At 36.4% G+C, this 16,264-nt stretch overlaps 1 protein-coding gene across 1 annotated transcript; it reads left to right on the forward strand.

The window, feature by feature from the left end:
- Window positions 1-5,545: 5,545 nt before the first annotated feature.
- Window positions 5,546-6,655, forward strand: ACTRT1 (actin related protein T1). Its single transcript, XM_090265132.1, is given in 1 exon segment — window positions 5,546-6,655. A coding segment is annotated over 1 exon segment (1,110 nt).
- The last annotated feature ends 9,609 nt before the right edge of the window (window positions 6,656-16,264 follow it).

Here is a 16,264-nt window from a genome sequence, read left to right on the forward strand (position 1 = left end):
CATTATTTTCTCATGTAAGTTTTCAATTTTTTTCTCTTCCTCTTCTCCATAGGCACCCCTATGGTTTGGATATTGGCATGTTTAAAGTTGTCCTAGAGGTTCCTATGCCTCTTCTCATTTCTTTTAATTCTTCTTTCCTTGTTCTGTACTGGTTGACTGTTGTTTTCCTCCTAATGTTCCAAATCATTTATTTGAACCCCGGTTTCCTTCACCTCACCATTGGTTTTGTGTGGATTTTCATTTGTTTCATTTAGCATAGCCTTCACTTCTTTTCTGATACATTTGCCATACTTAAGCATATCTGTCAAGCCTGTGAGCATCTTTATCACCAGTGTTTTGAACTCTACATCTGTTAGGTTGGCTATCTCCTCATTTGTTAGGTTGGCTGTCTCCTTATTGCTTAGTTATCCCACTGGAACCTTGATCCATTTCCTCTTTTGGGCCATACTTCTCTGCCACCTCATCTTGACAGGCTCCTGTGTTTGTTTGCCTCTGTGTCTAAGGTAGAGCTGTCATACTTGTTACGTTGTAAGGGGAGGAGCCTTAGGTTTTCTTGTTAGTACAGGGTGACCTGCTTCACCACGTTGTGGCGCTGTATGCGTGGGAGGGTCTGAGAGAGAACAATGTTGCTTGCTCAGCATTTGCCCCTTTTCCAGGCAGTTCTCTCACTTTGTATGGGACTGGCACCTCTCTAGTTGTTGCCCTGGATGTCGTTCCCAGAGTACGTGGGTCTGTGGATGTCCTAGGACCGTGGAGGCCCTTTAAGCAAGTGGACTCTGCTGAGAGACTGGCTGTTTCTTCCTCTGCCCCAACCTCTACTGGTTTGCATAGTCAAAAGCAATGAGACTTTATTTTCCCCGGTGCTGGGACCATGAGCTGTGTAGTCTGGTCTGGTGCTAGGAGCACTCCCCAGCTGTCCCTCCTGACTTTTTAAAATGTGTGACTATACTTAAAAAAAAAAAAAAAAGCTACGCTATTTCTAAAAAGATAAAAATAAAAAATAAAATAAAATAAATTAAAATGTGTGACTGCACTTTCCAGCAGCCTGCTGCTACCACCACAGCACATCCTCTCCACCTGGCTCTGCCCCTCCTACCTGTATGGATGAGTATTTCTTCTTTATATCTTTGTTTGTTGGACTTCATGGAGCTCGATTTTCTGGGGTTTATGGTTGTCTCTAGTTTTGAGTTAGTTGTATTCCTTCTTAGTTGTGGAGGAAGATGCAGCATATCTGTCTAGGCTTCCCTCTTGGCCCCAGAGATTTATCTTGAGGTATTTGGTCATGTATTTAATGGCCACCAAGAAGTCCTACAACTGTGATCTGTAACCTGGGGGCTTAGGTAAGCTAATGGTATAGTTCCAGTCAACTCAAATGCCTGAGAACCAGGGGAGTCCATGGTGAAAGTCTTGGTCTAAGTCTGAAGGACCAAGAAGCAGGAGTGTCCATATTTGATGTCCAAAGTTGAAAGAAGATGAATGTCTCATAGATACTTATTTTCAGAAAATAAATTTGCTCTTTCCCCATCTTTTTGTTCTATTAAGGGCTTCAATATTTTGAGTAATGCCCAATTGCATTGGTGAGCCTGATATTTCCTCAATCTACCAATTCAAATGCTAAGCTCTACTAGATACACACTCATTTACCCACTTAGAAATAATGTTTTGTAAGGTACTTGAGCATCCCTTAGTCAAGCTGCTACATAAATACAACTGTCACAATGTTACAGTCTTGAATCTCAAATCTATAGGGCAGGCCAGCAGTCTGGAAACTCAGACAAGTTTTCTGTGTTATAGCCTTGAGACAGAAATCCTTCTTTTCCAGGAAACTTCGGTTTTTGCTCTAAAGACTTTCTATTGGTTGGGTGAGGCTCACCCACAATATGGATGTTAATCTTCTTTATCTAAGTCAATTGTTTTAAATGTTAATTGCATGTACAAAATCCTTTCACAGCAACGGCTAGACTAGTGTTTCACCAAACAACTGAACAACATAGTTTATCCAACTTGACAAATAAAATAACACATCTTAATTTACATCAAAAAAGAAGAAATATTTCATCTGTATCCTTACCTTTCAACTTATCACAATGGAAAAAGAAGAGCAAACTAAATCAAGAAGAAGAAATCAAATAATAAAGAATAGTACAGATATTATTGAAATAGAGAATATAAAATAATAAAGAAATCAATAAAACCAAAAGATTTTATTTTTTAAAGATTTCATCTTTGTATTTATTTATTTTTAGAGAGAGGGGAAGGAAGGAGAAAGAGAGGGACAGAAATATTGATGTGTGAGAGAAACAATTGGTTGCATTTCACAGGCCCCCAACTGGGGACCTGGCCCTCAACCCAGTCATAAGCCTTCACTGGGAATCAAACAAGTGACCTTCCAGTTCATAAGCTAACACTCAATCCACTGAGCCACATAAGCCAGGGCAGCTGTGACTTTTAAAATGTTTAAAAAGTTAGAGAGGATATTACTACCAGTCTTATAGAAATGAATAATTATAAATAAATATTGTGAACAGTGTTATGCTGTAGAATAGGTAAACAAAATACGTTACATCCAAACAATGAAAGAACCTTGAAGCCAATATGCTAAGTGAATGAAACCAGCTACAAAAGGCCATATATCATGATTCCATTTATGTTAAAAAGGAAGAGAAGATAGGTTTAGAGAGACAAAGATATATTAATGGCACTTAAGGCTCATAGGAGGGTAGTCTGACAAGGGTAACAGGTAGAGAACAAGGTTTCTTTTTTGAGGTGAAAAAAACTTTTTCTAAACTTGAATTTTGTGATGTTTGTTCATCTCATTGAATATACTGATTTCTTGGAAATGTATACTATAAATAAGTCAATGTATTATGTTTGAATTTTATCTCAATAAACCCGTTAAAAACAAGAAAACAAATATAAGTACCTCTGGAACTTGATTACAGGCATCTTATTTTCAGTTTGAACCTGTCTCATACTTAGTTCCCCCCCCACAACAAATAGAAGGATATATATTTAAGTATACTTAATTGATTATGTTGTTAAAGTAGTCCCAATTTTTCCCCTTTGCTTCCTTCTGCCCAGTACCCCCCTTCCCTCCAGCAATCCCACCAACCTTAGTTCGTGTCCATGAGTCATGCATATAAGTTCTTTGGCTTCACCCTTTCCTGTATTATTCTTAACTTATCTCTGTCTATTTTGTACCAACCAATTATGCTTCTCAATCCTTGCACCATTTCCCAATTTCTCCCCCTTCCCTCTCCCAGCTGATAACCCTCCGAATGATCCCCATACCTAGGATTCTGTTCCTATTCTGGTTTGCTTATTTAGATTTTGTTTTTATTTTTTAGATTCAGTTGATGATAGTTGCGAGTTTGTTGGCATTTTAATGTTCATAGTTTTGGGTTTCTTTTTTCTTAAATAAGTCTCTTTGACATTTCATATAATAATGGCTTGGTGATGATGAACTCCTTTAGCTTTACCTTGTCTGGGAAGCACTTTATCTGCCCTCCCATTCTAAATGATAGCTTTGCTGCATAGACTAAACTTGGCTATAGGTCCTTGCTTTTCATCACATTGAATAGTAATTGCTAGCCCCTTCTTGCCTGCAAAGTTTCTTCTGAGAAATCAGCTGACAGTCTTATAGGGACCTGTTTGTACATACTCCCTTCTTTTCTTTTGCTGCTTTTAAGATTCTCTCTGTTTCTTTTACCTTTGGCACTTTAATTATGATGTGTTTTCGACGTGGTCTTCTTTGGGTCTAGCTTGTTTGGGACTCTCTGTGCTTCCTGGACTTGTATGCTTATTTCCTTTGCCAAATTTGGGAAGTTTTCCTTTGTTATTTTTTCACATAAGCTTTCAATTGCTTGCTCTTCCTCTTCTCCTTCTGACACCCCTATGATTCAGGTGTTGGCATGTTTAAAGTTGTCCCAGAGGTTCCTAAGGCTCCCCTCATTTTTTTTTCAATTCTTGTTTCCTTATTCTGTTCTGGTTTACTTTTTTTTTTCTTATGTTCAAAATCATTGATTTGAATCCTGATTTTCTTCCATTCACTATTAGTTTTGTGTGGATATTCCTTCGTTGCGTTTAGCAGAGCCTTCACTTCTTCCCTTATGCGTTTTCCATAGTCAAGCCTATCTGTCAAGCCTGTGAGCATCTTTATCACCAGTGTTTTGGACTCTATCTGTTAGGTTGGATATCTCCTTGCCTTTTAGGTTGGCTATCTCCTTGTCACTTAGTTTTCACACTGGAACCTTTATCCATTCCCTTTTTTGGGCCATACTTCTCTGTTTCCTCATCTTGACAGGCTCCTGTGTTTGTTTTTCTCTGTCTTATGTAGAGCTGTTGCACCTGTTACTTTGTAAGGCGTGGAGCCTTAGGAATTCATCAGTACAGGGTGACCCATTTCACCATGTTATGACACTGTATGTGGGTGAGGGGTCTTAGAACAATACCACTTGCTCATCACTCACTCATTTTCCAGGCACTTCTCCCACTTTCATATGGGACCAGCACCTTTCTAGCTATTGCCTTGGCCATTGTTCCAAGAGTGGGTGGTTCTGCAGACATTCTAGTACGATGGGGTCCTTTAAACAAGTGGACTCTACTGAGGGACTATAAGGTTCTTCCTCGCCCCAACCCCTACTGGTTTGCACAGTCAGAAGCAATGAGACTTTATTTTCCCCAGCACTGAAACTGTGAGCTGTGAGGTATGATCTGCGGCTGGGAGCACTCCCCAGTTGTCCCTCCCTACATTTTAAAACGTGTGACTGTGCTTTCTGCCCACCTGCTGCTGCCACCGCTGCTGCTGCTACCACATCACATCCTCTCTGCCCTGGCTCTGCCCCTCCTACCTGTCTGGATGAGTATTTCTTCTTCATATCTTTGTTTGTTGGACTTCCATGCATCTCAGTTTTCTGGAACTTCTGGTTGTCTCTAGTTTTGAGGTAGTTGTATTCCTTCTTAGTTGTGGAGGGAAATGCAGTGTGTCTTTCTAGGCCTCCATCTTGGCCAGAAGTCCCAGAAAGATATTTTTGTTATCTCACAAACAGCAGTTCAGTTGAGCATAGAAGCCAATTTTTTGTTTGTTGGTTGGTTGGTTTTTGCACAAGTCCATAGCTGGGTTTACTCATTTGGTTCTAAGGTTAGAACTTTGATTCAGGTTTACAGAGTTATCAAAGCTTTCCATAGATACAGTTTCCCTACCTCTGTTTCACGTTAGGAGTGGTATCTCGGGATCTCAGAAACCCCACTCCCCACCACTTGAAATCCCCCTGATGTTCTTTGAGGACAACTGTTGCCTTGATGGCATTATTACATCATCAGTGAAACACCCTCCACAGGCCCTGGGATACCTTCAACCAAACAAGATTCATGGGCTGAAGATGGGATGTTCTGGGGTATTGGGGACAGCCTGCTAGTTTCACCTGATTGACAATTTGACAACTTTGGAATCTTATGGCTTTAGAACTTCCAGAAGTGTCTATTATTTCACTCACTGGCCCAATGTTGCTTATTTTGGTGAAGTTCAGAAGAAAATTCTGCAGACATGTTTAACCCATACATACTAGACATCCCAGCTGTAATTTTTGACAATGGATCAGGACTCTGCAAAGCAGGCCTGTCTGGAGAGACTCTACCCCATCATGTCATCAGTTCTGTCATGGGACATCTTCATTTTAACATGCCTTTATCAAAACCTTAGGAAAAGTAAGTTGTGGAGGAAAATGCCCTATCCAGGTATGAGGCCTTGCATTTGCACTACCCCATTGAGCGTGGACTGGTAACAGGATGGGATGACATAGAGAAACTCTTGAAATACCTGTTTGAGTGGGAGCTGGGAGTGAAATCCTGTCAACAGCCCACACTCATGACTGAGCCCTCCTTGAACCCAAGAAAGACTCAAGAGAAGATGGCAGAAGTAATGTTTGAGACATTCAGTGTGCCTGCCTTCTACCTGTCCAAACATGCAGTAGCAGCACTCTATGCCTCTGCCTCTCTCACAGGCCCTGTGGTGGACAGTGGGGAAGGAGTTACTTGCACTGTCCCCATCTTTGCTGTTACTAAGCTCCATGTGGCAGGGAGGGACATTACAGAGCACCTCACCCAGCTCTTCCTTGCTTGTGGGAATATTTTACCTTACATACTCAACAAGAACTTAGTAGATGCCATCAAAAAGAAGCTCTGCTATGTGGCCTTGGATCCAGAGAAAGAGCTATATAAAGGGCCAGAGAAGTTCCTGAAAAAATACCAACTGCTATGTGGGAATGTCTTCTATATTGGAGACCAGCTGTACCAGGTGCCTGAGATTCTTTTCTCACCTTACCAGCTGGGCATCCACAGCCCAGGACTCCCAAATATGGTTGCTAGCAGCATTATGAAGTATGACACGAACATCCAGAAGAATCTCTTTTCAGAAATTGTACTGTCTAGAGGCACTACTCTCTTCTCTGGGCTTGAGGAAAGACTTATAAAAGAACTGGAATAGCTGGCTTTCAGAGGAACTCCCATCAAGATCAAAGCTTCTCCTGATAAGGGCTTCTCTGCATAGATAGGTGCATCCATCATGACCTCTCTGAGCAGTTTCAAACAGATGTGGATCGCTTCTGCAGAGTTCATGGAGTTTGGGACATATGTCATTCAGAGAAGATGCTTTTAGAGAATCCACAGCACAAGGAACAGCTTGACGTGTCAGATCACAGGAGCACTGAATAAAGGTGAAATCTTCCCATGGGCTTCAGCATGATATTTGATAAAAGTGATATGACATTTTGGGTTTTAGTTAATTTATGATGCTCCCAGTGTGATTTCTGATCAAATTAGTGAATCTTTTTAAGTGGTTCTATCCCACCCTTCCTGTCCCATGAGCCCCTTCAATTGTTTTCTCTTGAGTAATCCTCGGGGTATATGTTGAGGTTATATACACTTGCAGGGTTTGTAGTAAAAGCAGGTGCTTGAGCCTCATGTCCACTGTTCAACTCAGCAGAGTCCCTAGAATCTTCATTGTAATCAAGTGTCAGGTATTTTTGATGTATCTAGGAGTGAGGAAAGACAGAATCATGAGAAAAAGTACAAAGAGGAGAGGGGAGTTAAGTAAAAGGAATACTACCCTGCTTTAAGGGATCATCAGAACCTTCTTTTTAATTGTTGACACTATTACAGATGTCCCCCATTTTCCCACCCTTTCCCCCCTTCCACCCAGTTCCCACCCCACACTGGCCTTTACCACAGTATTTTCTGTGTCCATGGGCTACGCATATATGCACGTTTGTTCTTTAACTCAGTTGGTATTTAATTAGCACGACAGATTGGAATAAAACTCTGTTATGAGATCACGCAACTAAATAGGATACAGCTGTTGTCCTTAATTAAGAGGAGAGATGTGCGCAAAAATCACTATTTGTTTAATGCTCTCTAAACTCAGTGCACCTATTTCCAATTGGAATATTAGAAATCAACACAGCTACTTATTGTTATTCTCTGTTTGTTTTTACTTTAAAGGATATCTATAGCCTCTTTTTGTTAGAGGTAAATTACTAAGAATATTTAATGGTCATAAATACAGAAATTGTTGAATGAATTATGCATGCATAAATTTCTTTACATTAATATAATGTTATTTTTCCAAAATATTATTGGGGGAAAAAAGTAAAATGTAAAGAATTTTTTTGTAATACAATTCGTTTTTTAGTAAACAAAACAGTGCTCTTTCCCATATATATGTATGTTAGTACATTAGTATGTATATATACATATGCATATACATATATATGTAACATTTCCATATGCTTATTAGCAGTTGGAGAAAAGTACAGAAAGCTACACACCAAGGGCTGGTGGAAAATAATTCAATGAGAGGTAATACAAGTGGAAAAAGAGCAGGAAAGCAAATAAAAAAAGAAAAATATATACTAAAAACTTTAGCCTGAATGAAATGAAATCATTCATCTAAAAAAAAAAACACCAAATCCTATTTTGCACATATTTTTCCAACTCCATGGTCAAGGGTGTCAAATTGCTAGCTAGAATTAGAGCCATGAAAATTTTCAAAGATGATAAACCACTAGAAATAGATTGTTTTATTTTTATATTTATTTGAGAGATCTGGTTTAATAGTATATGTCTGTTTACAGATAACTTAATAAAACCACTATGGAACCAGAAGATAGTGGAATAAAGCCTTCAAAGAGCTAGAAAACCATTACTATTAACACTAAATGTGTAGAAAAAAAGAGGATGCGCTGAAATATTTCATGAATACCCATAGCTTTTAAATAATAATCATTCACAGACAATATATGGAATAAAATGCAGATCAATATTAATAATAAATGTAGATGCAAGCTTCATGGAATTTTATTTTATATTTGCATAGCTACATATTTGCTTACAAAAATCAAGGAAGACAATGCATATCTCTGAAGATCAAAATATACCTATATCCCTCTAGTCTAATACACTTACATAAAATCCACCTTCAACAAACTCCTTTTATACCAATACATTTCCCAATCAGTTAGACTGTCATGTTTTATTTAGATCCCCTTTTAGTGCTTCAAAGTCTGAAAAGTGTCACAAGGCAGAAAACAAGAGAGATCACCTTTTTTGTTTACCTTTGCTCAGTGATCACAGTCTTTAATGAGCTATTTCTAATATCTTAGAATTGTTTTTCTTATACATTTTGTCTATTTTCTTGGGTTTTCTGGTGGGAACCCATTGCAGGTAGTAGTTGCCCTGATATGGCAGAACTATAGATTATGCATGCATGCATCATTTAAAAATAAAATACTGATGAAATCACATACCACAAAATAGTAAATGGATTAGTTTGACATACACACTCGCTCCATGGTTTCAAGAATTCTGAATAAATTGTTAAAGGTATATATGTCTATATATAATACATTATTATTTGCTAATACACACACACACACACACACACACACACAATCAATCAATCCCTAGTCGAAATGTCAAATGAACAGAGAAAATCCTGATAAGACAAATTAAATAGAAATGATAACATAGAGATAAATAAAAGCATAACATAGAGTTTTTCTTAGACATACGATGATCCTGTGTATGTATTTTATTGTTCTAATGACTTCTTGAGTGACACAAGTTAAGATCTTTCACCCACACATATAATGAAATAAGAATGGAGACCTTTGCATAAAGCCACACTTTAAGTGCTACACACACTAAAAATATAAAAATAGGGGAAAAATAAGCCTGAAAAAAGCAAAAAAAACATAATTGAATTCCACCACTATCCTGAGCGAGGGAGAAAAAATTCTCCCTAAAACCACAAGCAATTTCTCATAATGTTTTCATTTCAGAGCATATCATCTGCATGGTCCAAGGAACACAAGACAAGAATTTAAACTCTTCCTGGTTTAACATTTGGCAGAAGCAATTACTGGTCATCAATCTCTCTGAATAAATGCAGGCTCAAGTATTTCTACAGGTAAACTTCCAAGGTACCTATATTATATACTACTCCCTCATATGCAAACACGTAAATAATAAATCACATAGATAAATAAGGCACCTTTAGAGACAACTGTATTAAAAAGATAGTAAGTTCCATAGAGATTGCTGATATTGGAATGATTGCATCTTGCTTTTAGAATAACTGAGGAAATTAAATAAAAGCCATTATAGAAATACTAGACATCAGCAATACTAAGGAGGAGTTGAAGAATAAAGTGATGAAATTCTTGTAATTGTTATTAGAATGATAAACATATAATCAGAGTATTAGAAGGATAGAATGAGAAAATAAGGGAAAATATTATTTGAAGAGATAAAGCCTTAAGATTTTTCAGAATTCATAAAAGATGCCTATCTTCAGATTCAGTTATACAATAAATTCTATTCAGAAAAAAATACTTGGGAAAACTTATTTTGGCACATTTGAGAAAAAAAAATTAGGATTGAAATAAACTAAAACAGTTTCTACAGGATGGAAGAACATTATCATGTAAGAACTATAAATATAAAAGAATTGTGAGTAACAAAGTGTATGTAAGGTAAACAAAAATTGAATAAATAAAATAATGACTTAATGTTGAAATTGGCGAGGATGTGGAGAAAGGGGAACCCTTTTGCACTTTTGGTGGGAATGTAGATTGGTGCAACCACTGTGGAAAGCAGTATGGAGATACTTCAAAAAATTAAAAATGGGTCTGCCTTTTAACTCAGCAATCTCACTTCTGGGAATATATCAAAAGGAACTCAAAACACTAATCCAAAAGAACATAAACACCCCTATGCTGATTGCAAGGTTATTGACAATCGCCAATATTTGGAAGCAGCTCAAGTGTCTGTTTTTATTTGTCATTTTTGTTTATTGTAGAAAAATTGTTTAATACCAATTATCAAAACTTACAATACAGGTAGGGACATACAGAGAACAGTGTACCTGATAACTAAAAATTTACTTTCATTTTTAGCACATATATATTACTTATGAAAACTGATTATGGCTATAACACATTTCTCATTATGTTTCAGAGAAATTATTGTGTAGAGATCATATATTCTTTCCACAGTTCAATGACAATTTGAAAATAATGAAAATAAGATCTGGGTTTACTGGAAATGAAAACCTGAATTTATATTAGAAAATCCAGTAATATAATTCACAACATTAATGAATTGAAGGAAAAATATGGTCAACCTAATAGATAAAAAATGTTTTGTATAGAATTAAATATTCTTAATAGAAACAAAATAAAACACAGCCTGTTAGAAAGCAAAAACAGGTCATATATTTTCAGATTTGATTTGTAAATAATAGAACCCACTCTAGTTCAAGTAGGAAAATACTTATTTCAGCAATGGATTATCCCCAAAATTATAGTAGTTTTAAGCATTGTTTTTCATTTAGACTATCCTAATTCAGTTCTTGTAGCTGTCCAGGACAGTATCCCTCAAGCTACTTTCATGCTGTAGCTTTGACATTTGAAATTTATGGACTAGTATCACATGGAAAGGGAAAGTAGGTTGGTCTCGTGAGATAGTTTTAATGGCCAGGCTTTGGAGCATTTTACATCACTTTAGCCCATATCCTTTGGCTAGAACCCAATTACATATCCTCAACCTAATTGCAAAGTGGCTTGGGAATATAGTTTTCTGTATACAGTATACAGAAAAGCAGAAAAGGTAAGTGATTTGATGAATACATTGCATGTCTCTGTCACAGAAGTGAGACATTTTATTCCATTAAAACCTGGAGTAAGAAAAGATGGTCTGCCATCAGAACTACAGTTCAACATTGAAAGAATTTTCCTAGAGCGTGCAGTGAGAAACAACAAATATAAACAAATGGCATAAGAACTAAAGGAAAGAATTTAATCCGATTACATAATCATTAACTAAAAACAAACAAAAAAAAAAACCAAGCAAATTTGTAACTAATCAGAGTTCAAACAGGTTGATGAATACAAAGCAATGTAAAAAATAATATTTCTGTGCATGAACAAAGAAACTACAATTTTAAAATATTTTTTATTTGTTTTTTCAATAATTCAGATGAATTCTTTTAAGAAATAACTATCTCTTAATGTGAAGGAACATTTATCTGAAATTCAGCAATACTTTCAGATTTATTCTTGTAGATCCATTCTGTATGCTAGGTAAACTTAAATAAAATTAAACTGAATAATTATATTTAAATATAGCATGTATGGAACAATTCCTCATTACTCCTAACTAAAAGTCACTCATCTGTATGTATGAAGAAAGATACAATATTTGATGCTTAATAAATGATAGAAATAACTATTTGTAGGGAGTGAAATTGGAATATTTACTTTCATCTTTCTGTTTTTCTGTATCGCTGGGATATTTAATGAACATATATGTATATATTATAAAATTAATAAATATTGTTAAAAATTAAAAAAGCAGTTAATTAGAATATATAGAGTAGACAAATTGCTTGAAAAATAATTCAAAAATAAAAATAAAGATATAAATTAAGCAACAATGGGATATACACTTTCTATTCAATTCATAAAGATGACAAATTATTGAATTTTCAATGGCAAAATTTCAAGAAAATGGATGCAAACATTAATTATGATATTGACAATTATTTTTCTAGAAAACAATTTTTATCTGCATAATAAGTTAAAAACTGTGCATAGACAAATATCAATAATTTGAATTTTATGAATGTTCCTAAGAAAATAAAATTACAGCTTTACAAATGATGTGTAGAAGGAATTTCTTAAAAAGTCATAATATAACATGATTAAAATAAAAGACCGAATACCCATCCATACATAATTAACTATAATACATTAGAGTCACTAAAATTACACTTTAGAACTTTATGTACTGATACAGAAAATATCTGAACTATATTATTAGAAAGGGGGCCCTACAATACAAAACTTATTTTGAAATGTAAAATAAAATGAAACATCTATTTACATAGATGAATGTATGGATAAATATACATGATGTTCATAATGGCTAGCACTGTGTTGTGAAATGAATGGTGATAATACAGTATCTTATAATTTTCTGATTATTCAATGTTTTTTACAAATAGAATATATTGTTTTTACTATCAGATAAATCAATATATCTGCTACTTTGAAAGAGATAAAACATTTAATTCTTGCATTTACCAAATATTAATATGTCTCATTAATTAATGAACTTGTTCTTTGATTTTATAAAACCTATTTCTCATTTCTACAAACAAAACTGAAACTAATAAAGTGCAAAGTGTCACAAACCTCTTATTTTGGTTACTACTGCTTTAGGTTTTAATGCCTAAATTGCATATTGTGATTGCCATTTTGATTCTGTTAGCAATTGCAGAGATTTTTTTTTCCTGAAATTCATGATTGCTCTGTACTCAAATTCACTCTGATTTACAGCAAGCAATATTTAAGGTATATATTTATACCAAACATATCAATTAAATTAACTGTAACTTAATATGGAAATATAAATGTAAATATTTAATTTTTAGACTTTTAAATTGAAAACCTGGAAAGCGTGTCTTGAATTGATTTAAGCTGTTAATACATTATCATTTTTTAAAATCCAGTATCTGATTTAAAAGGAAACATTTTCTTTTTAAAATTTAGTCTTTATTGTACTTTTTCCATTACCATTCAGTCACCTTATATCCTCTTCCCCCAGCTATCACCACACTGTTATCCACATCCGTGAATCCTTTTTCCTTTTTACTCATCTTAATTACTAGCAAAATTTTAGATAGCAAATAACTATATTGTACTTATCATGTCGTCGTCGGCAGCCGTCCGTCTCGAGAGACGATGGTGTAGCTTCTTAAGTGTCTATCTGCACCGCCGAGAATGGCTGTGCAGTCCGACACGGGAGTGACACGGCATCTGTCTCCTCCCGTGTTGAATTGACATCTTGCGATGACGCTGGAGTGTCCTCTCCAGTGGAGCTGAAGCTACAGAGCCTGGGCAGGGTGATATGGAGGGTCTGCTGTTGCCCATGCAGCAGACCCCCCCTCTCTTCGCAGCTGAAGGATCCAAGGGAAAGACGGAGTCGATACAGCTTGGCTTCAGGTGTGCCGCAGGAGTTGCCGGTGTTGACTACAACGTCAAACCGCCTTAGGGACTCCGGCTCCGGATTTTCTGTCGGGGTTTACTCCCTTAGCCTTTCCCCAGAAGAGGTATGCCGCAAGGCAGCGGAGGTTTTTTGGAGTCAGAGTTTTCCTTCTCTGATGTACCCTGACTGGAAGATCGAACCAGCGACACTTAGCTCGCAGGCCGACGCTCAATCCACTGAGCTAAACCAGCCAGGGCACTGTACTTATCATGTACTGTTGTTCTAAATACTACAAATACTAAATCATTTAATCTCATCAATTACAAACTTTCTAAGTAATTACTATTATTATCCTTTTTGTACTAAGGCAGATAGTCCTGACTGGTTTGGCTCAATGGATTGAGCGTCGGCCTGCGAGCTAAGTGTCGCTGGTTCGATCTTCCAGTCAGGGCACATCAGAGAAGGAAAACTCTGACTCCAAAAAACCTCCGCTGCCTTTCGGCATACCTCTTCAGGGGAAAGGCTAAGGGAGTAAACGCCGACAGAAAATCCGGAGCCGGAGTCCCTAAGGCGGTTTGACGTTGTAGTCAACACCGGCAACTCCTGCGGTGCACCTGAAGCCAAGCTGTATTGACTCCGTCTTTCCCTTGGGCCCTTCAGCTGTGAAGAGAGGGGGGGTCTGCTGCATGGGCAACAGCAGACCCTCCATATCACCCTGCCCAGGCTCTGTAGCTTCAGCTTCACTGGAGAGGACACTCCAGCGTCATCGCAAGATGTCGATTCAACACGGGAGGAGACAGATACCGTGTCACTCCCGAGTCGGACTGCACAACCATTCTCGGCGGTGCAGATAGACTCCTAAGAAGCTACACCATCGTCTCTCGAGACGGACGGCTGCCGATACGATACTAAGGCAGAGTGGCTAAATTACTTGCCCAATATTACACAGCTAATAGTGGGATGAGAGAGGATTTGAAAATGGATCCTAAGAGCCATGCTTTTAATTTCAGTTCTTTTGGCTATATAACCAGAAGTGTGATTTCTGGATCATCTGGTAGTTCTATTTTCAATAGTTTTGTTTTTAATTTTTATGGAACCTCCATACTATTTTCCAAGCGGTTGCACCATTTTACATTTTTACCAATAGTATATGAGGATTTCAATTTCTCTACAACCTTGCCATCACATATTTAATTTAAAAAAAATAGCCATTCGAACAGATGTGAGAGAAGATCTCATTGTGATTTTGACTTGCATTTACCTTAAGATTAGTCATGTTGAGCATCTTTTTATAGACCTCCTCAGTATCTGTATGTCTTCTTTGGAGAACTGTCTATTCAAGTCCTTTGCTCGTTTTAAAATTTTGGTTATTAACTTTTTTGCTATTGAGGTATAAGAGTTCCTTTATGTATTTTGGAAATTAACCTTTTTGTTGTATTTATTGTTTGCAGATATTTACTTTGATTTCCAGCTTTGCCTTTCACTCTGTCCTTATTATATAGTTTTGTTGTTATTGCCAGTGCTTTCAGTGTCATATTTTTAAAAAATCATTGCTAAGTCCAATGTCAAGAAGCTTTTTTCATATATTTTCTTCTAGGAATTGTATGGTTACAGAACTTACATTTAAATCTTTAGTCAATTTTGAGTTTCTTTTCATGTATGGTAAAAGAGGTACAGTTTCATTCTTTTCCATATGGGTATCCAGTTTCCTCAATACTACTTATTGAAGAGACTATCTTTTCCCCCATTATTGGCACTCTTGTTAAAGATTAATTGATTGTATATACTTGAATTTATCTCTCAGTTATTTTTTTGTTCCATTCGCCTATATATCTATTTTTATGCCAGTACCATACTGTTTTGTTTACTGTAGCTTTGCAGTATAATTTGAAATTGGAAAGATTGATGCCTCCATCTGTTTTTTGTTTTTTTTTAATTGCTCAATATTGCTTTGGCTATTTGGTGGTTTCATATGAAGTTCTGCTTTGTTTTTCTATTTATATAAAATATATTTGTAATTTTGATATGGATTGCATTGAATTTATAGATCACTTTGTGTAGTATGGACATTTTAACAATACTATTTATTCCCACTGGAGAAATATCTGCATTCCCATGTTTATAGTAGCATTATTCTCTATAGTAAACATACACAAATTATTCAAATGTCCATGAACAGAAGAATGGATAAAGAAAATGTGGCATAGGGGTTGACTGTGGGAGTGGGGGTTGGGGGGCACAGGGGAGAGCAATAGGGAGAAAATTGGGATAACTATAATTAAACAACAATGAAGTAAAATAAAAAAGAAAATGTGGAATATAAAAAATTGGAATAGTATTCAGCCTTTATAAAGGAAATCTTACCATTTTTAACAACATGAATGCACCTAGAAGAAATTATTCAAAATGAATTCAGTAATAGAAAGACAAATACTCATGAATCCTCTTATTTAAATCATCTAAAGTAGTCAAACAGACTTCTGGCTAAGATGGAGGTGTAAATACACATGCATCTGCTCACAACTAAGAAGGAATTTACAATCGCTTCAAAACTAAAAAAGCAAAACAAAACAGCAAATACAGAAAATCGAAACTACAGGAAAATTCAGCGAAGAAATACAGAAAAAATAATCAGCCAGAAAGGTAGGAGGGGCAGAGCCAGGATGGAGAGTAAGAGGAAAGCAGCAGTGGCAGTGGGGGCAGCGCTTGGCAGGCAGTGGTG

Source organism: Furipterus horrens, unplaced genomic scaffold, assembly GCF_987537825.1.
Source record: "Furipterus horrens unplaced genomic scaffold, mFurHor1.1.pri manual_scaffold_17, whole genome shotgun sequence".
Classification (NCBI taxonomy): Eukaryota; Metazoa; Chordata; class Mammalia; order Chiroptera; family Furipteridae; genus Furipterus; species Furipterus horrens.